This window comes from Oncorhynchus masou, chromosome 26 (genome assembly GCF_036934945.1).
Source record: "Oncorhynchus masou masou isolate Uvic2021 chromosome 26, UVic_Omas_1.1, whole genome shotgun sequence".
Lineage (NCBI taxonomy): Eukaryota > Metazoa > Chordata > Actinopteri > Salmoniformes > Salmonidae > Oncorhynchus > Oncorhynchus masou.
The window spans coordinates 8205996-8226815 of NC_088237.1; the positions used below are offsets into that span (position 1 = coordinate 8205996).

At 45.1% G+C, this 20820-nt stretch overlaps 1 protein-coding gene across 1 annotated transcript in view; it reads right to left on the minus strand.

Annotated features, from left to right (window-relative positions):
* Positions 1-20820, minus strand: part of LOC135514715 (copine-8-like) — a 125340-nt gene that overhangs the window by 12555 nt on the left and 91965 nt on the right. The window contains 6 exon segments of the mRNA XM_064938257.1: positions 1391-1518; positions 3843-4024; positions 4935-4981; positions 19356-19417; positions 19571-19602; positions 19605-19620. Of these exon segments, the coding sequence (XP_064794329.1) occupies positions 1391-1518; positions 3843-4024; positions 4935-4981; positions 19356-19417; positions 19571-19602; positions 19605-19620 (467 nt within the window).

Genomic DNA, 20820 nt, shown 5'->3' on the forward strand with positions numbered 1-20820 from the left:
CTGGCACCTACTTTTACACAGCGTGGGCCCTAGCCTCTGACTGCTTCCAGTGCTTCTCAAAACACACGTAAGGCGGGCGGAGAGAGAACCTATGGTGCTCGCAGCGCCGGATACAGAGACAGAGAAGCCAACTGAACGGTTATTAAACTGCGAGGAGCGTGAGGGCACAGCAGAGAAGGAGTGGAGCGGTCATTAGTAAAATGCGGGGGCGAGTGGCACAGGTGAGAAACAGAGGAGGTGAGCGGAAAGGAGGCTGGCATGACAGCGGTGCCTGGGAGTGAAGGGGGGGTGAGGAGATAAGGTATGAGGGGGTAAGGTATGTGTCTCGGGTGGCACTAATGATTGGATTCCCGAGAGCCACACACATTTTGCACTGGGTTGTTACCCCTCAACTCAACATTTCTACCTTGGCTTCCGAGCAACAACAAACAGGCACAAACGCACCTGTAAATCTCAAGTCTTCTGACAGCACCTTGACTTCATCAAGGCACACTCATTAAGGTTTAAGGACTGTGTGTGTGTGTGTGTGTGTGTGTGTGTGTGTGTGTGTGTGTGTGTGTGTGTATGTGTGTGGGGGAAGGACTGTGTAGTCATTGTTCCCTCACACAAACAACACATTTACAGGTTAATTAAAGAACCGAATGTGGCAAAAGTCACAAAAACACGTTAATTTAACAGCTCAGAAGCAACTTTTCTGTGACTCAAGTTCTACAGTGGAATGTTACAACACAGTCACACTTGTAAACTGTAAAATGATCTCTGCGAGCTGTGCATGCACTGAGGACAGTCACACTTTGACGAGTTGGAGAATCTCAGTTAAGTCTCCGTTAGTCTGATCTTGTGGCTAGGAAACACTGTCGCCAACGTATTCTCAGCATAATACTCTTGAGTTACGTACTGAAACATCGACTTTCACTTTTAAAAGTTGATACATCTGAACTGTTATAGTCTGCAGACTTCCTCTGTTGTCCTTTTTGCTCTCAGGGAAACGACTCAATCTCAACATACAGCCTGCGTTGTGAATGGCTCTTACTGGAACAGAGGACAGTGGATCGATACAGAAGTTCAGGCCACCTGAATTAGTATTGATCTACTTTGGACTCCTGGCTCGCTCATGTCTGGGAGGTTTAGGTGTGCACCGGTAGGAATGTGATCTGACATTCAATGAAGGAAGACCTATAGGTATCGGCCTCTGTTTTTGTCAGCCTACTCTGTGTATTCAGTCAGAAAGTAAATCTAAAAACTCCGGAAAGGAAAAGTCTGTAATATCATTTTCAGTTCATACATTGAATTTCAATTTGGTTTCGCAAATTCACTGAAATGAATCGAAAACCTGAAGTGACCCCGAAGCTGGTTTAATTCCAGCTTTGTTCCTCATAGCCCCCTTTACCTGGCCACGTGGTTGATGACAGGGGAGAAGTTGGTTGGGCCGTAGAGGCAGACAGACTTCAGGCTCTGGTAATATGCCTCCATCACTCCATCTATACCTGCACAGTATGGGTTTTGGGGGTTGCCATTCTGGAAGACACAGAAAGAGAAGGAGGGTAGTTAAATCTTTCATCAATTCCATCAAGCAGGAGAAGAAAGCAAAGAAGAGAATAAAACATGAAAAATGATGTTAAAGCAAGAGAATGGAGGAGGATAACTAGAAAAAGGGAGGGAGGAGGATAAATAAACAGCTTTCATCAATACAACTTTAGGCCCAGTGAGAGATAAATGTGGGCAATCCCTGCTGAGCGTGCTGGAGGCATCCTCCTGTCTGAGTGGTATCCTACTGTTTAAAGTACTCTGCAGAGCCGAAGTGGGAAGGAGAGAGAGGGGGAGGGAAGGCTGTCTGTGATCGATGGTTTCTGCCTTGCATAAAGGACAGTTACTGTTCTCCTTGGTGGTCATAGAACTCGGTGGGTGTATTTTAGCCTGCCAGGCAGGGCTTGGCATCCTAGGCCTCCACACTACAGCCACTGAGCGCCAGTTACAGTGCCTGGTAAAAGTATTCAGCCTCCTTGGCGTTTTTTTTCCTATTTTGTTGCATTACAACCTGTAATTTAAATACATTTTTATTTGGATTTCATGTAATGGACATACCAAAAATAGTCCAAATTTGTGAAGAGAAATGAAAAAAATAACCAGTTTCAAAAACTTCAACACAAAAAAAAGAGAAGAGTGGTGCGTGCATATATATATATTCACCCCCTTCGCTATAAATCCTCCAAATAAGATCTGGTGCAACCAATTGCCTTCAGAAGTCACATAATTAGTTAAATAAAGTCCACATGTGTGCAATCTAAGTGTCACATGATCTCAGTATATATATACCTGTTCTGAAAGTCCCCAGAGTCTGCAACACCACTAAACAAGGGGCACCACCAAGCAAGCACCATTAAATCCATTATTAAAAAATGGAAAGAATATGGCTCTGCAACAAACCTGCCAAGAGAGGGCCAACCACCAAAACACTCAAACCAGGCAAGGAGGGCATTAATCAGAGAGGCAACAAATAGACCAAAGATAAGCCTGAAGGAGATGCAAAGCTCCACAGCAGAGATTGGAGTATCTATCCATAGGACCACTTTAAGCAATACAGTCCACAGACCAGGGCTTTACAGAAGGGTGGCGAGAAAAAAGCCATTGCTTAAAGGAAAAAATAAGCAAACATGTTTGGTGTATGCTAAAAGGCATGTGGGAGACTCCCCAAACATATGGAAGAAGGTACTCTGGTCAGATGAGACAAAAATGTAGCTTTTTGGCCATCAAGGAAAACACTATGTCTGGCACAAACCCAACACCTCTCATCACCCCGAGAACACCATCCACACACGGTAGTGGGAGCCTCATGCTGTGGGGATGTTTTTCCATTAGCAGGGTCTGGGAAACTGTCAGAATTGAAGGATTGATGGATGGCGCTAAATACTGGGAAATTCTTGAGGAAAACTTGTTTCAGTCTTCCAGAGATTTGAGACTGGGACGGAGGTTCACCTTCCAGCAGGACAATAACCCTAAGTATACTGCTAAAGCAACACTCGAGTGGTTTAAGGGGAAACATTTAAATGTCTTGGAATGGCCTAGTCAAACCCCAGACCTCAATCCAATTGAGAATATGTGGTATAAGTATGTGGTACTTAAAAATTGCTGTATACCAGCGGAACCCATCCAACTTGAAGGAGCTGGAGCAATTTTGCCTTGAAGAATCCCAGTGGCTAGATGTGCCAAGCTTATAGAGACATACCCCAAGAGACTTTCAGCTGTAATTGCTACAAAAAGGTGGCTCTACAAAGTATTGACTTTGGGAGGGTGAATAGTTATGCATGCTCAAGTTCTTCTTGTTTTTCACAATAAAAAATATTTTGCATCTTCAAAGTGGTTGGCATGTTGTGTAAATCAAATGATCCCCGCCCAAACATTTTTTAATTTAAATTCCAGGCCACAAAATAGAAAAAATGCCAAGGGGGGTGAATACTTTCGCAAGCCACTGTATGTGACATTTGCCATCATTTTTTTGCTGCTCTTTCATTTGTCTAATTACTTATGCTTCTATGGGTGCATCTGCAGCTCTGAGTCCACAGGGCTAACTGGAACAAACAGTGACTGTGATCAGATGTAAACAAAACAAGCCTGTAACCATGGTGAACACATGAAGTATATGTGGTTCCACAATTTAACCAACTGAGCCAAGACGGAACAACTCTGGTGATGGAGTATCCACAGGTTTTGTTCCAACCTTTCTGAACCACATCGCTCACCACGGTGAACTCATGTGAGACCTATTCATCAAGGGGCAGCTTGGCACCAAAGCCCAGAGTAGGGAACATCTTATCAGGGTTCAGAGGGTAGAGGTCACTTACCAGGGCGAACTCATGTGAGACCCGTCCGTCAGGGGGCAGCTTGGCTCCGAAGCCCAAAGCAGGGAACATCTTATCACTGTCATAGTCCTGGATGATCTCCCCTACAGCCTTCATGGCCATGGCGTAGGCATTCATCTGGTAGGGACTCATGTAGTGGAGAGAGGTGGGCTGGGTTGGGTTGCCTGGGAAACAGGTACGGTAATGGGACAGTAATAACAAGGTACAATAATGGAACAGAGCCAGATATAGAAAGGAATGTTTGTGTCTCAAATTAAACTCCATTCCCCATGTAGGGCACCGCTAGCCCATGCTGTTTATGGGTGAAAGTGGTGCAGTATATGTGGAATAGGGTGTTATGAGTTTTGCCCATACAGAAAGGTAATTGTTATTTCAACCAAAATGGTGATACTTTTAGACAGCATAATACAGCATTTCACTAGAGACTGTGTTTACATCTCTTTCCCTGCCTTTCCCCTCTATATAAGACTCTGGGTAGTGGGTACAGTGTGAGTGACAAAAACATCATTCCATAATCAATAATAGCAGGAGAATCATTTCACTCGTGTCTCGTAAAAGCACTTTATAGCACAGTGGCTGCAGTGGTTATGAGTATAGTGACATATGACCTTTAGATCTTTTAAACGGACCTATTGGACACGCATCCATCACATCAGCTCCTGCATATCGGACCTCGTCAAATAAAAACAAGGAAGCAATAACCCCTGAGTCATCAGTGGATCTAAGTTTGAACGGAACCATCTGTTGTTGTTGTTGTTGTTGTTGTCTAAGAGATGCGATAGTCCCAGTCAACCTCACTATAACGTCTAAGAGCTCATGACCCAGGTCATTTCCTTCCAGCCTTGCTATAACAGGTACAATTTAAAATGGATAAGAGAGGCACAATCGTTCCTGTTATCACCGCTAAGCTATGATCTCTGTCAGCATTAGGTTTGAGCCCTGAAATAATGGAGAGGGCTATTACAGATAACTTTATTCCCCATCTGCACACATTTAAATAGCCCTGGTTGAGCATTAGGATAAGTTGTTGTGTGTATGTGTGTGTCTGTGTGTGTGTGTGTGTGTGTGGCTCACCGTTTGAAGCGGTGAAATCAATCGCCACTGTGAAATTAATCTGGGTCCTGGAAGGCAAAAGCAAGAGGAGGGTAATTATTTGTTTACCTCACACACATACGGCTTAATGAACTTTAGTAAACACAATAATGTTCTGATTATCATAGCTCAAGCAAGCTGATAAGTTGAAACCTCTCCTTGTCCTTGGTCCCCGAGGACACTAAATGCAATATAATAGAGAGTGAGAGAGAGAAAACGGTCTAATCCTTCACTATTTACAGTATTTCCCAAGAAGTCAAGACAAACAGGTTCAACAGGTCAGTACACACAGTGCAGAGGTACCGTGCCCTGTGGCTCACACAGCCTCTTGCCCTCTCCACCACCTCCTGTATTTGAATAGATCAGGTACTGTAAGGAACCATTGGACTTGTCATCCTGTGACGCCATGCGGAGTGCACTGCTCAGCCCGCAGACACACGTTAGTGCAGCAGACCTGAAGAAGCCGGTTTACTCATGGTGAGGGAGGGGAGGAACCAGACCAGGGGCTCTGTGCCCTCCTCTCCCCAGCTCCGAGCCACTCTGCCTGCGTTGGCTGTGGTTCAGGTCAGGATAGGAGCCATGAGGTGGGTATGGATGTATAGGGCCCAGGTCGGGCACTGCGCTACTCTCGTCCACACTGACACACACAGCCTGGGTCTAATGCTGGGAGAGGAAGGGGTGGGTGGGGAGTGATGCCTGAAGTACAGAGCTGTCACTTCATGTTAGGGCAGAGGCTGCATCAAGGATAGAGTCTAGGGGTGGAGGGGGGGGGGCAGAGGGAGGATGAGAGGAGGGAGGAATAAGGAAGGAGCAGAGGGATGCTTGCATCATTCCCCCGGAGTTGAATCACACGTTGTCTTAAAATCGCTCATTTACGCTAAGAATGTGTTTGAGCGCATCCTTTTTCTCCCCAATTTCGTGATATCCAATTGGTAGTTACAGTCTTGTCCCATCGCTGCAACTCCCGTACGGACTCGCGAGAGTCAAAGGTCGAGAGCCATGCGTCCTCCGAAACACGACCCTGCCAAGCCGCAATGCTTCTTGACACACTGCTCGCTCAACCCGGAAGCCATTGAGCGCATTTCTTAAATAATATGTGTGTTGGGGTAAAAAGTTAAATGTCAACGTGCACGTTATACTGGGCTATCCTGCACCAAACAGATTTTTATTTTATTTTTTAACTTCACTGAATTGTACTGTAACTCATGTTACATGAATTCAAGTATTTTTTCCCCCCCCATTGTATAATTCAGTGCCAAGATGTACAGTACCACCCAATATTTAAGGGCATTGGTACGCTGCAGAAGTCAGTGGAGAGGAGGCAAGTTTAATATTGTGAGAAATGAACAGAGGGACAAGTCTGCAAGGAGAAGAGGAGGTGAGACAGTGGTGTGTTGGAGTCATATCTGGTCCAGCTCTCTGTGCCAAGAGGGAGGGAGGGAGACACAGACAGACAGACGTGCATTGGAGTCATATCTAGTCCAGCTCTCTGTGCCAAGAGGGAGATAGACAGACAGTGGCCCGCCAGGCTGAATTATGGATGTCTCCACACACACGCACCCGTGCACATTACACACACAGCGAGAGTTTCCACCTTGTTCAGAGAGTGTGAGGACAGCCAGAAACAGGGGACGGAGATGGATAAAGAGAGAAATGAGAAATGAGAAATGTATCCCAGTCTGAAACTAAATATTACTCAGTTATTTCAACATAACTCAAAGACTGTAAATCAGTGGAGATCCAACTCAGAGATGCAATCTAATTATTCACATTAGAATGCAGAGGGCTCTCGCTAAAGGTCAGCCGAAGCTTCTGCACCAATCACAGATGACTGTGCACAGTGAGGTAAGAGTGAAACATCGCCCCATTGGCTCCAGGTGTTGCCCCTGGCAGCGCACGTTCCAGGAAAACTAGCCAGCCCCTTCTGATCTTAAAGGGGCAATCAGCAGTTGCTACATACATTTTTTTTAAACTAAATGATGTGTACCCATGGATTCTTAACGAATATAACTTATAAATACCTCATGAGCCTAGTTCAACTGTTGTACCCCCATCAGTACCAAAAATATAAGCTTGTTTGTGAACCAAGGTTTGTAAACAAAACAAAGTAAAATGGTAAACACTGTATAGCCTCAAAACATGGTTAAAAGTATAATTCTCATATCATGGATGGTCCGTCCTTGCATCCATAGATCTGTCTATAAATTTGAGACGGTTTACATTTCTCCAGCCCCGTCCCGCAGCATCTTACCGAAACAGGGGCGGGGATAACACTTTATTGTTTCTACTGCTTTAACCCAGCTCAAACCCAAAAAGCTACTCTTTCAACACAGTGAGAGCGAGAGCGAATGTAACTTTGAATATGGCCGATTTTTTAGTTTGCCTTGAAACGTTATCGAAAAGCAACATTAAAATAACGGATAGAAAGTCAGCTCTTCTCAAGTAAGATTTTTGCGAACAAACAGTAAAGCTGGAAATCACTAAGGAAGTGACTACGAGGACTTGGCAAACCATTACCTTTTTGTTCATATCTGACTGTTATTAGCTGGATCATTATCAGAGAGAGGAGAGGAGGAACAGAGAGGAGGAAAGGAGAGTGGAAGAGAGGAGATGGGGAGTGGGAGGGGAGAGATTTTCTCATGTTAAACAAACATCTAACAGAGACTCAACACTACTGTCCCTTCCAGCCTTGTCTATGGTTAATGATTCATAATAAGTAAATAGTACTACTGTAGGAGTGTTATTGTATTAGTGGCATCCATCGGCCCCTGCCAGTAGACCTGGGAAACCCGGTAGGAGTAATTAGCACTGGTCCTGAGGCTAATTGATTATTTCATGCATCATTTAGGACTCCATATCCACAACTGTAAGGGACGATGCAGTCTATAGAGAGACTACATGAGCTCACTTGGAAACAAAACATGTCATCCCAATGTCTTCCCTGGTTAAATAAAGCTTAAAAAAAGAAAGTGGAGGAGTGTGTGCCATATTGAAGCTATCAGTGCAGGGGATGAGGCACACACAAATCTTGACTCATGTCTATGTCTCCTATCTGATAGGATCACCCAGGGGCGATCAGTGCAGTACCTTTCTCTACAGCGCTCCATTTATTTGCTTCAGATTGCCTCCGGGCAAGAAGAGAAAAAAAACCTGCCAGCCACAGAGCCAGCTGATGACCAATTCACAGAAAAATACAAATGTCTGGGAAAGAAAGAGAGAACCTTGTCTGGAGAGAACACACAATGGCGTGTAAGGAGGAGCAGAGAAGCATCCTCCTATTGTTACTGGAGTGGAGAGATGCAGAGAGAGAGAGAGAGAGATGCAGAGAGAGAGAGAGAGAGAGAGAGAGAGAGCAGAGAGAGAGATGCAGAGAGAGAGATGCAGAGAGAGAGATGCAGAGAGAGAGAGAGAGAGAGAGATGCAGAGAGAGAGATGCAGAGAGAGAGAGAGAGAGCGAGATGCAGAGAGATGCAGAGAGAGAGAGAGAGAGAGAGAGAGAGAGAGGTGCAGAGAGAGATGCAGAGAGAGATTGAGAGAGAGAGATGCAGAGAGAGAGATTGCGAGAGAGAGATGCAGAGAGAGAGAGAGAGAGAGATGCAGATGCAGAGAGATGCAGAGAGAGAGTGAGAGAGAGAGCAGAGAGAGAGAGAGAGAGAGAGAGAGAGATGCAGAGAGAGAGAGAGCGAGAGAGAGATGAGAGAGAGAGAGCGAGAGAGAGAGAGAGAGATCGCGATGCAGAGAGAGAGAGATCGCGATGCAGAGAGAGAGAGAGATCGCGATGCAGAGAGAGAGAGAGAGATCGCGATGCAGAGAGAGAGAGAGAGAGCGATGCAGAGAGAGAGAGAGAGCGATGCAGAGAGAGAGAGCGTGCAGAGAGCAGATGCAGAGAGAGAGAGAGAGAGATCGCGATGCAGAGAGAGAGAGAGAGATGCAGAGAGAGAGAGAGAGAGATGCAGAGAGAGAGATGAGAGAGAGAGAGAGAGAGATGCAGAGAGAGAGAGATGCGAGAGAGAGAGAGATGAGAGAGAGAGAGAGAGAGAGAGAGAGCGATGCAGAGAGAGAGAGAGAGTGCAGAGAGAGAGAGAGAGAGATGCAGAGAGAGAGAGAGATGCAGAGAGAGAGAGAGAGGTGCAGAGAGAGAGAGAGAGAGAGAGAGTGCAGAGAGAGAGAGAGAGCGATGCAGAGAGAGAGAGAGAGAGCGCGATGCAGAGAGAGAGAGAGAGAGAGCGAGAGAGCAGAGAGAGAGAGAGAGATGCAGAGAGATGCAGAGAGAGAGAGAGAGAGAGAGCGATGCAGAGAGAGAGAGAGAGAGCGATGCAGAGAGAGAGAGAGAGAGAGCGATGCAGAGAGAGAGAGAGAGAGAGCAGAGAGAGAGAGAGAGAGAGAGCGATGCAGAGAGAGAGAGAGAGAGCGATGCAGAGAGAGAGAGAGAGAGAGAGAGAGAGCGATGCAGAGAGAGAGAGAGAGAGCGAGAGAGCGATGCAGAGAGAGAGAGAGAGCGATGCAGAGAGAGCGAGAGAGAGAGAGCGATGAGAGAGCGAGAGCGATGCAGAGAGAGAGAGAGAGAGCGATGCAGAGAGAGAGAGAGAGAGAGCGATGCAGAGAGAGAGAGAGATCGCGATGCAGAGAGAGAGAGATGCGATGCAGAGAGAGAGCGAGAGAGCGATGAGAGAGAGAGAGAGAGAGAGCGATGCAGAGAGAGAGAGCGAGAGAGCGATGCAGAGAGAGAGAGAGAGAGCGATGCAGAGCGATGCAGAGAGAGAGAGAGAGCGATGCAGAGAGAGAGAGAGAGCGAGAGAGCGATGCAGAGAGAGCGAGAGAGATGCAGAGAGAGAGAGAGAGCGAGAGCGATGCAGAGAGAGAGAGAGAGCGATGCAGAGAGAGAGAGAGAGAGAGAGAGAGCGATGCAGAGAGAGAGAGAGAGCGATGCAGAGAGAGAGAGCGATGCGATGCAGAGAGAGAGAGAGAGAGAGCGAGAGAGAGAGAGAGAGCGAGATGCAGAGAGAGAGAGAGAGAGAGATGCAGAGAGAGAGAGAGAGAGAGAGCGAGAGAGCGAGAGAGCGATGCAGAGAGAGAGAGAGAGAGAGCGATGCAGAGAGAGAGCGATGCAGAGAGAGCGAGCAGAGCGAGCAGAGAGAGAGAGAGAGCGATGCAGAGAGAGAGAGAGAGAGAGCGATGCAGAGAGAGAGAGAGAGAGCGAGAGAGCGATGCAGAGAGAGAGAGAGAGAGAGAGAGAGCGATGCAGAGAGAGAGAGAGAGAGAGAGAGAGAGCGATGCAGAGAGAGAGAGAGAGAGATGCAGAGAGAGAGAGAGAGAGAGCGATGCAGAGAGAGAGAGAGAGAGAGCAGAGAGAGAGAGAGCGATGCAGAGAGAGAGAGAGAGCGATGCAGAGAGAGAGAGAGAGCGATGCAGAGAGAGAGAGAGAGAGAGAGCGATGCAGAGAGAGAGCGAGAGAGCGATGCAGAGAGAGAGAGCGAGAGAGCGATGCAGAGAGAGAGAGAGAGCGAGAGAGCGATGCAGAGAGAGAGAGAGAGAGCGAGAGAGAGCGATGCAGAGAGAGAGAGCGATGCAGAGAGAGAGAGAGCGAGCAGAGAGAGCGATGCAGAGAGAGAGAGAGCGATGCAGAGAGAGAGCGAGAGAGCGATGCAGAGAGAGAGAGCGATGCAGAGAGAGAGAGAGAGCGATGCAGAGAGCGCGAGAGCGATGCAGAGAGAGAGAGAGAGCGAGAGAGCGATGCAGAGAGAGAGAGAGAGAGCGATGCAGAGAGAGAGAGAGAGAGCGAGAGAGCGATGCAGAGAGAGAGAGCGATGCAGAGAGAGAGAGAGAGAGAGAGAGCGAGAGAGAGAGAGAGAGAGAGCGAGAGAGCGATGCAGAGAGAGAGAGAGCGAGAGAGCGATGCAGAGAGAGAGCGATGCAGAGAGAGAGAGCGAGAGAGCGATGCGAGAGAGAGAGAGAGAGCGAGAGAGCGATGCAGAGAGAGAGCGAGAGAGCGAGCGAGAGAGCGATGCAGAGAGAGAGAGCGAGAGAGCGATGCAGAGAGAGAGAGAGAGAGAGCGAGAGAGCGATGCAGAGAGAGAGAGAGAGAGCGAGAGAGCGATGCAGAGAGAGAGAGAGCGAGAGAGCGATGCAGAGAGAGAGAGAGAGAGCGAGCAGAGCGAGAGAGAGAGAGAGAGAGCGAGAGAGAGAGAGCGAGAGAGCGATGCAGAGAGAGAGAGCGAGAGAGCGATGCAGAGAGAGAGAGAGCGATGCAGAGAGAGAGAGAGCGATGCAGAGAGAGAGAGAGCGCGAGAGCGATGCAGAGAGAGAGAGAGCGTGAGAGAGCGATGCAGAGAGAGAGAGAGCGAGAGAGATGTAGAGAGCGAGAGAGGTAGAGAGCGAGAGAGAGATGTAGAGAGTGAGAGAGAGATGTAGAGAGATGTAGAGAGAGATGGAGAGAGATGGAGAGAGCGAGAGAGAGATGTAGAGAGATGTAGAGAGCGAGAGAGAGAGATGTAGAGAGCGAGAGAGAGAGAGAGAGAGATGAGAGAGAGAGCGAGAGATGTAGAGAGCGAGAGAGAGAGAGAGATGCAGAGAGAGAGAGAGAGATGCAGAGAGAGAGAGAGAGAGATGCAGAGAGAGATGCAGAGAGAGAGATGCAGAGATGTAGAGAGAGAGAGAGAGAGATGCGAGAGAGAGAGAGAGAGATGCAGAGAGATGAGAGATGCGAGAGAGAGAGAGAGAGATGAGAGAGAGAGATGTAGAGAGATGAGAGAGAGAGAGAGAGAGATGTAGAGAGAGAGAGAGAGATGCAGAGAGAGAGAGAGAGATGAGAGATGCAGATGCAGAGAGAGAGAGATGCAGAGAGAGAGATGGAGAGAGATGCAGAGAGAGAGAGAGATGCAGAGAGAGAGAGAGATGCAGAGAGATGAGAGAGAGATGCAGAGAGAGATGCAGAGAGAGAGAGAGAGAGAGAGAGAGAGAGAGAGAGAGAGATGCAGAGAGAGAGAGAGAGAGATGCAGATGCAGAGAGAGAGAGAGAGAGAGAGATGCAGAGAGAGAGAGAGAGAGATGCAGAGAGAGAGAGAGATGCAGAGAGAGAGAGAGAGAGAGAGAGAGAGAGAGAGAGAGAGAGAGAGAGAGAGAGAGAGAGAGAGCGAGAGAGATGTAGAGAGCGAGAGAGATGTAGAGAGCGAGAGAGATGTAGAGAGCGAGAGAGATGTAGAGAGCGAGAGAGATGTAGAGAGCGAGAGAGATGTAGAGAGCGAGAGAGAGATCCATTCCTAGTATTATTGTTAAAGCCCTGGGTGATTCAACTAGACTAGGCTCTGACAATGTATGACAGACAAACCACGGTACTTTGCAGTGGTGATGGCACTGTGGAAGTTTAGAGAAGAAGGAAGAAGAAGGAAAGAAGGCGGAGGATGAGAAAAAGACTGTTTACATGCTGCCTACATACCACCAGCAACCATTAAGGGAACATTGACGCAATAAAACAACTTGAAAGCAACACGAGCAGAACAGAAGGTTGGATTAATTCTGTTTCAAATGGACCGTGTTAATCCCTTTGTATATAACAACTGGTGTTAATACATTAACACTGAATGAGGGTCCCAATTCCACACACACACACGACAGCTGTGTGCGGCTTGAGAAGAGATGGGGGATGAAAAGTGACGAGAAAAGAACAGATGAGAAAGAACAGAAGAAAATAAAAGGGATTATGTACTGAACAAAAATAAAAATGCAACAATTTTGCTGAGTCAATTGAAATAAATACATTAGGACCTCATCTATGGATTTGACATGACTGAGAATACAGATATGCATCTCTGTGTCCCAGATACCTTAAGAAATAGGTAAGGGCGTGGATAAGAAAACCAGACAGTATCTGGTGTGACCACCGTTTGCCTCATGCAGTGCGACACATCTCCTTCTCATAGAGATGGTCAGGCTGTTTGTGGCCTGTGGAATGTTGTCCCACTCCTCTTCAAAGGCTGTGCAGGATATTGTCGGGAACTGGAACACGCTTTCGTTCACGTCGATCCAGAGCATCCCAAACATGCTCAATGGGTGACATATGTCTGGTGAGTATGCAGGCCATGGAAGAACTGGGGCATTTTCAGCTTCCAGGAATTGTTCATTTTTAGGATTTTTTTTGTATTTTACCCCCTTTTTCTCTCCAAATTATGATTTTGTCTTATCGCTGCAACTCCCCAATGGGCTTGGGAGAGGTGGAGTCATGCGTCCTCTGAAACATGACGCCCCTAACCACGCTCCTTAACAACCGCCAGCTCAACCCAGAATCCAGCCTGCAAAGTTCTCTGAAACAACATTGGAGGCGGCTTACGATAGAGAAATGGACATTCAAGTGGACAGTCCTGAGACATCTGTGGCATTGTGTCATGTGACAAAACAGCACATTTGACCTGTGTAATGATCACACTGTTAAATCAGCTTCTTGATATGCCACATGCGGATGGATCATCTTGGCAAGGGAGAAATGCTCACTAACAGGGATGTAAACAAATGTGTGCACAACATTTTCTGAAAAATACGTGCATATGGAACATTTCGGGGATCTTCTATTTCCATGTTTCATTTATATTTTTGTTCAGTGTTGAGGAAACATATCACAGCAACATGCTATTTCTTAGCAAACAAGCCCAGACAGATGCAGAGACACGAGGGGGTGGAGCATGCCACAGTCATTATAAAACATGAGCACTATAGTCCATTATCGTCCATTTAGGCTTCAAACAGCAAAAAACATCACTTTCCACTTCACTTAGTCACACGAACATCGGTGCACACCACTCACCCGCCCTGGCCCACTCTGTCAAAAAAAACATGAAATGTTAAGAGTTAGGAAAGTACTTCTTATTCTACAACATTCAGTAAGACCTCGTTTCGTGTATGCATTTTACACAAGCAGAGTAAAAAAAGTTAACTCCTGCCTCCTACACACTGCAATTACACGGTTGACCTCCATCACACTCATACACAATAAACCACATCAGTATACACTGAGTGTACAAAACATTAACAAAGCCTTCTTAACATTGAGTTGCCCCCCCCCCCCCCCAATGGCCTACAAGGTGTCGGAAGCGTTCCACAGTAATGCTGGCCCATGTTGACTCCAATGCTTCCCACAGTTGTGTCTAGTTGGCTGGATGTCCTTTGGGAGGTGGACCATTCTTGATACACATGGGACACTGCACCTGGCACATACTACCTGTTCAAAGGCTCTTAAATATGTTGTCTTGCCTATTCACTCTCTGAAAGGCACACATACAAAATCCATGTCTCAATTGCCTCAAGGCTTAAACATCCTTTAAAAAAACTGTAGATTTAACAAGTGACACCAATAAGGGATTGTAGCTTTCACCTGGATCCACCTCATCATGGAAAGAACAGATTTTCTTAATGTTTTGTATACTCAGTGTACAATCAGCACATATTACATGCATCCACAGGCTCCATTCAGTGATGGTCACACCTCCATATCACCGTGGCCAATGGCCATTGTGTTACATAGTCAGGTGCATAATTATTGGCACCCTTGACAAAGATGAGCAAAAAAAAAACTGTATAAAATACATAAATAAATAATACAAGCTACTGTATATTGTATGCTAAAAATTGTGATATTATTTTATACCAATACACTGGCTCAGATAAATAGATTTTGAGACGATAGCATCAAACTCCAGGTGGTGCTATGCAGTGGTGTGTCCAGAACATTTTGAATGAGCACAGACCCAGTTTAAGGGGGGCCATAGCTTAGGTTTGGCATATAAGGGTATTAGCATACGGCAGTAAATTCACTTGAAAGTGCCCTACAGAGTGAGAGTTCAACTATAACATTCGCGGGGGTCTCCATTTTTCTTTTTACAGGACCTCCTGTGTGTTTTTTTAAATGGCTTTTATAGTAAAATACATGTACTTTCACTTGAAACATCGATTACCTTTTATTGTCTCATGAACACAGCCAGTCATGATTTTTTTCAATCAAATCACTTCAAAAAGTAGGTTAAGTAGGTCTACTCAAAAATAAGTCCAGCATCTGAACAGTGCACCCACCATTTCAATGGAAAGGGACTGTTAAGCGTGTTAAGTGTAATGATGTGTATTTAGGATGCTAATAGAAGCCAGGCTTCCCCCAAACATTTTTATATTGAAGGAAATCGATGATAGACACGAAAGAGAAATAATTTTAAGTATGTTTCTTTTTTCAATTTGCAAGAGGCTGAATCTATTTCACCAGAGAAAGCATCCGAGCGAGGCAAACAGCACCCCTCTGTCTTAGTGTCTGTAGTCCATGCATCATTTTGGCAGAAATGCCTTCTGGAACATGTGAACTTTCATGTGCCTTAATAACAAACTTGTATCTATAAATACAAATACAATTACGAGCCTAGTTGGTATAGCCAAGGAAAAAGACCGGAACCTTCTCGCTAGCCATGATTGGCTGAGATAATGAATGGGCTGGACATGCCGAGAGAGGAGTTTGGATTGGTCTGGCATGTAGCACACTTCTATCTATAACATGAGCTGCTCAGTAGGTGTAGGCAGTCCTTGCTACCGTGTCTTTTTTGAAAGATATAACGTTAGCCATGGAGAAAAAAAGAAAGAAAGAAAAAAAAGTTTCTACTGTTCTCAACAACATTGCTGCCCTGAATTTAGAAGGAACTATCGGCAAAGATCAGTGATAAGTTATGGGAAAAAATTAAGTTGTGATGGACTACTTTCTGCACACGGTCAGTGTGAACCGCAGTGACTTGACACAAATGGGCCAAACAAGCTGTAGCTAATTACAAACCAAAAAGAAAAGACAGTCTGCTTCATCCATGTATACGGGTAAGAGTCTAGCTACATTTTCAGATATTATACTTTTGGTCAGAACGTCGTTTTCATGGCAAGTTAAAGAGTAATGGTCGCTAGTTAGCGAACGTTAGCTTGCTGGCTCGCTAACTAATGTTACGTGTATGATCTGTGTAGTAATAGCATTTGTATCTCAGAAATGGCTAGTTATAGCCTAATGTTAGCCAGCTAATATTGAACCGAATTTGTTAGCTTTAGCTACGTGCGGATTCATACTACAGCATTTCATGCATGGTGGCTAGCTATGACAATCTGTTTGTACTGTAGCTATGGGTTGGGATTATGGTTCATTATTTATCTAGCTAGCTACATGTTTAAACAAAAGACTCCACTTCGCCAGATGATTACATGACCCATCAAGTTAGCCAGGTGTGTCTGGGGGTGGTTACGTTACGGCTATCTATTGTATTTCATGAACATGTGTACATGTCTAGACAATAGTGACGCATTCACTTATCTACAGTGTGTTCAGAAAGTATTCAGACCCCTTGACTTTTACCACACTTTGTTACGTTACATCCTTATTTTAAAATGGAATAAATCATTCCCCCCTCATCAATCTACACACAATACCCCATAATGACAAAGCAAAAACAGGTTTTTAGACGCTTTTGCAAATATATAAATGTAGTTTAAAAAACCCCACCTGTGGTAAATTCAATTGATTGGAAATTATTTGGAAAGGCAAACACCTGTCTATATAAGGACCCATGGTTGGCAGTGGATGTCAGAGCAAAAACCAAGACATGAGGTTGAAGGAATTGACCGTAGAGCTCCAAGACTGGATTGTGTCGAGGCATGGATCAGTTTTGGCACAGAAGGGTACTAAAAACATTTCTGCAGCATTGAAGGTCCCCGAAAATACAGCAGCCTCCATCATCCTTAAATGTAAAAAGTTTGGATAAACCAAGAATCTTCCTAGAGTTGGCTGCCCGGCCAAACTGAGCAATCAGGAGAGGTGACCAAGAAACCGATGGTCACTGACAGAGCTCCAGAGTTCCTCTGTGGAGATGGGAGAACCTTCCAGAAGGACAACCATCTCTGCAGCACTCCAACAATCAGGCCTTTATAGTAGAGTGGCCAGACGGAAGCCACTCCTCAGTAAAAGGCACATGGCTGCCTGCTTGGAGTTTGCCAAAAGGCACCTAAAAGACACTCAGACCATGAGAAACAAGATTCTCTGGTCTGATGAAACCAAATTTGAACTCTTTGGCCTGAATGCCAAGTGTTACGTCTGGAAGAAACCTGGCACCATCCCTACGTTGAAGCATGGTGGTGGCAACATCATAAGGATTGAGGGAATGATGAATGGAGCAAAGTACAGAGAGATCCTTGATGAAAACCTGCTCTAGAGTGCTCAGGACCTCAGACTGGGGCGAAGGTTAATCTTCCAACAGGACAATGGCCTTAAGCACACAGCCAAGACAACGCAGGAGTGGCTTCGGGACAAGTCTGTGAATGTCCTTTAGTGGCCCAGCCAGAGCCCGGATCGAACATCCTCTCGGGAGTCCGGAAAATAGCTGTGCAGCGACGCTCCCCATCCAACCTGACAGAGCTTGAGAAGATCTGCAGAGAATAGATGGGGAGAACCTCCCCAAATCCAGATGTGCCAAGCTTGTAGCATCATACCCAGGAAGCATCGAGGCTGTAACCATTGCCAAATCTGCTTCAACAAAGTACTGAGTAAAGGGTCTGAATACTTATGTAAATGTGGTATGTTTTTTATATGCATTTGCTAAATATTTCTAATAACCACTTTTTGCTTTGTCATTATGGGGTATTGGGTGTAAAAAACAACAACAATGATTTAATCCATTTTAGAATAAGATTGTAACATAACAAAATGTGGAACAAGTCAAGTGGTCTGAGTACTTTCCAAATGCACTGTGGATGTGCGTCTGGGTAAGTAAGCATCGTCTAATAATGATACAGCATTTGTATATGCCAGTAACCATTTCTCCGTACCGTTTACACCTTCTGTATCCTGTGCATGTGACAAACTTCTATTTTATGACACTACCGTTCAAAAGTTTGGGGTCACTTAGAAATGTCCTTGTTTTTGAAAGAAAAGTAAAAAAAAAATTGTCCATTAAAACAACATCAAATTGATCGGAAATACAGTGTAGACATTAACGTTGTAAATGACTACTGTAGATGGAAAGAGCTGATATTTTATGGAATATCTACATAGGCGTACAGAGGCCCATTATCTGCAACTATCACTCCTGTGTTCCAATAGCACGTTGTGTTAGCTAATCCAAGTTTATCATTTTAAAAGGCTAATTGATCATTAGAAAACTCTTTTGCAATTATGTTAGCACAGCTGAAAACTGTTTTTCTGATTAAAGAAGCAATAAAACTGGCCTTCTTTAGACCAGTTGAGTATCTTGGAGCGTCAGCATTTGTGGGTTCGATTACAGGCTCAAAATGGCCAGAAACAAAGAACTTTCTTCTGAAACTCGTCAGTCTATTCTTGTTCTGACAGATGAAGGCTATTCCAAAACACCAGTCTCAACATCAACAGTGAAGAGGCGACTCCGGGATACTGGCCTTCTAGGCAGAGTTGCAAAGAAAAAGCCATATCTCAGACTGGTCAATAAAAAGAAAAGAATCAGATGGGCAAAATAACACAGACATTGGACAGAGGAACTCTGCCTAGAAGGCCAGCATCCCGGAGTCGCCTCTTCACTGTTGACGTTGAGTCTGGTGTTTTGCGGGTACTATTTAATGAAGCCGCCAGTTGAGGACCTGTTTGGCGTCTGTTTTTCAAACTAGACACTAATGTACTTGTCCTCTTGCTCAGTTGTGCACCGGGGCCTCCCACTCCTCTTTCTATTCTGGTTAGAGCCAAACTCTCCTCTCCTCTGACTGCCATTGACAATTGAAATGCTCAACGAAATACTGAGAGAGCTCTGACTGTGTAAGCATCAATGCACCACGTTATTCTGCTCCCCTACCTAGCCACGCCTTGTAGTACAATACTACACATGAGCCATGACCTTTAGATGAGACGTGTTGCCAAGAACAGGCCATAAGAGGACTGTAGTAGTGCTGCTGTCGAAATGGCCATTCTGTGTCTCTCATTTCTTCATAGACCTCGCTCACTCTGTCTCTCTGATTCTCTGACTCTCCCCATCTCTCTAAACCTTTCCCTCTCTCCCCATTTCACTGTTCGACCCATGCTCTGGAGAAGCTAGCCTGACTAGCCTTCTGCTGTGCGTCTTATGAAAGTCATAACGTGTGTGTGTGTGTGTGTGTGTGTGTGTGTGTGTGAGTGGGTGGGTATTCCGCAACACACCACTGTGCACACTCAGCCACCATCACCCATTCAGCCATGGACCAGAGGGACGGAATGAACACAGGCACACAGTTCACTCTCCTCACGTCCCCCTCCACCGGACTTCACATCTGCACACCTTGTCAATCTTTCTTCTCTTTCTCATCGCCTCGCTCTTTTCTATATGAATAAACAAGGGAACGCTGGAGGTTCTTTCACTCCGTCACTGCATTCACACTGCAGAGAGAGCATGCAGTGTCACTCACCCTCCTTTGATGTAGTCGAGGAAGGTGACCTCTATATCCACCAGGAATGAGAGCAGTGTTACCTGGAGACAATATTGATACAAGGATGGAACGGGCTTTTACAATAAAGACCATGGCTAAACCAAGCTCAAATCAATGTTTTAGTTCTCTGTTCCAGAAGCGAAAAACATAAACAAGATAAAGAGAACGAATGGACAGTGTCCGTTGTGGCTTACCGTTCCAGAGTTGAGGTATTTTTTCTTTTTCCCTTCTTTGGATTTACAACCTGTAGACAAAACAATTCAAACACACACATGGATAGTCTGATTATAAAACAGTGATACACAAAGATTCGTCTCTCTCTCTCTCTCTCTCTATGATGCAATCCTTGCACTTGAAAGTGCAGCAGACAGTGTTTTAAGGAGGTCAGCAGGCCGTACAAAACCCTCTGGAAGAAAACATCCGATAAGTCCTAAATGGCACTGCCGTGTCTTGACTATCATTAATGTGGATGACTGTTATTTTACAAAATAATTACATGCCGCTTTCAATTATAATGCAATTAAATTAATCATATGACAATTAATTAGGTAGTAATCTAGGACACCACGGGAAAAGTTACTTAACATCTCCCGGCTAAACTCTAAAGATATAAATATCTATTACATCAGTCACAGTCGTTTCATTAATTCTTATTTACCTTCGGTCTCATCCTAAATGTCGCAAATTTGTTGGAAATCTGCATGAATCCTAGCATAAATGATGAATCAGCAATGTACAAATTTGCTTAATTATTCATTTACTAACTGACTAAATAAGCAAATCACACAGAGTTACATAAACACACACAGGATATCTTACACATTGAGTACAACACAATGAAAAGTCCCTAGTGGACAAAACCGATATGACGGCTTGTTACACAAAATTGCAAATTCACAAGGGACAGACAAAGGAATTTCACTTCCGTACATACAGCTGATAACTATGATCATGGGAATGTGACTACTTTGCACATGAACGACCGCTCATTCGAAAGAATTGCAATGTACATACAGTTGAAGTCGGAAGTTTACATACACTTATGTTCGAGTCATTCAAACTAGTTTTTCAACCACTCCACAAATGTCTTGTTAACAAACTATAGTTTTGGCAAGTCAGCTAGGACATCTACTTTGTGTATGACACAAGTCAGTTTTCCAAACAATTGTTTACAGATTATTTCACGTATAATTCACTGTGTCACAATTCCAGTGGGTCAGAAGTTTACATACACCAAGTTGACTGTGGCTTTAAACAGCTTGGAAAATGACGTCATGGCTTTAGAAGCTTCTGATAGGCTAATTGACATCATTTGAGTCAATTGGTGGTTTATCTGAGGATGTATTTCAAGACCTAGCTTCAAACTCAGTGCCTCTTTGCTTGACATCATGGGGAAATCAAAAGAAAGCAGCCAAGACCTCAGAAAAAACACAAGTCTGGTTCA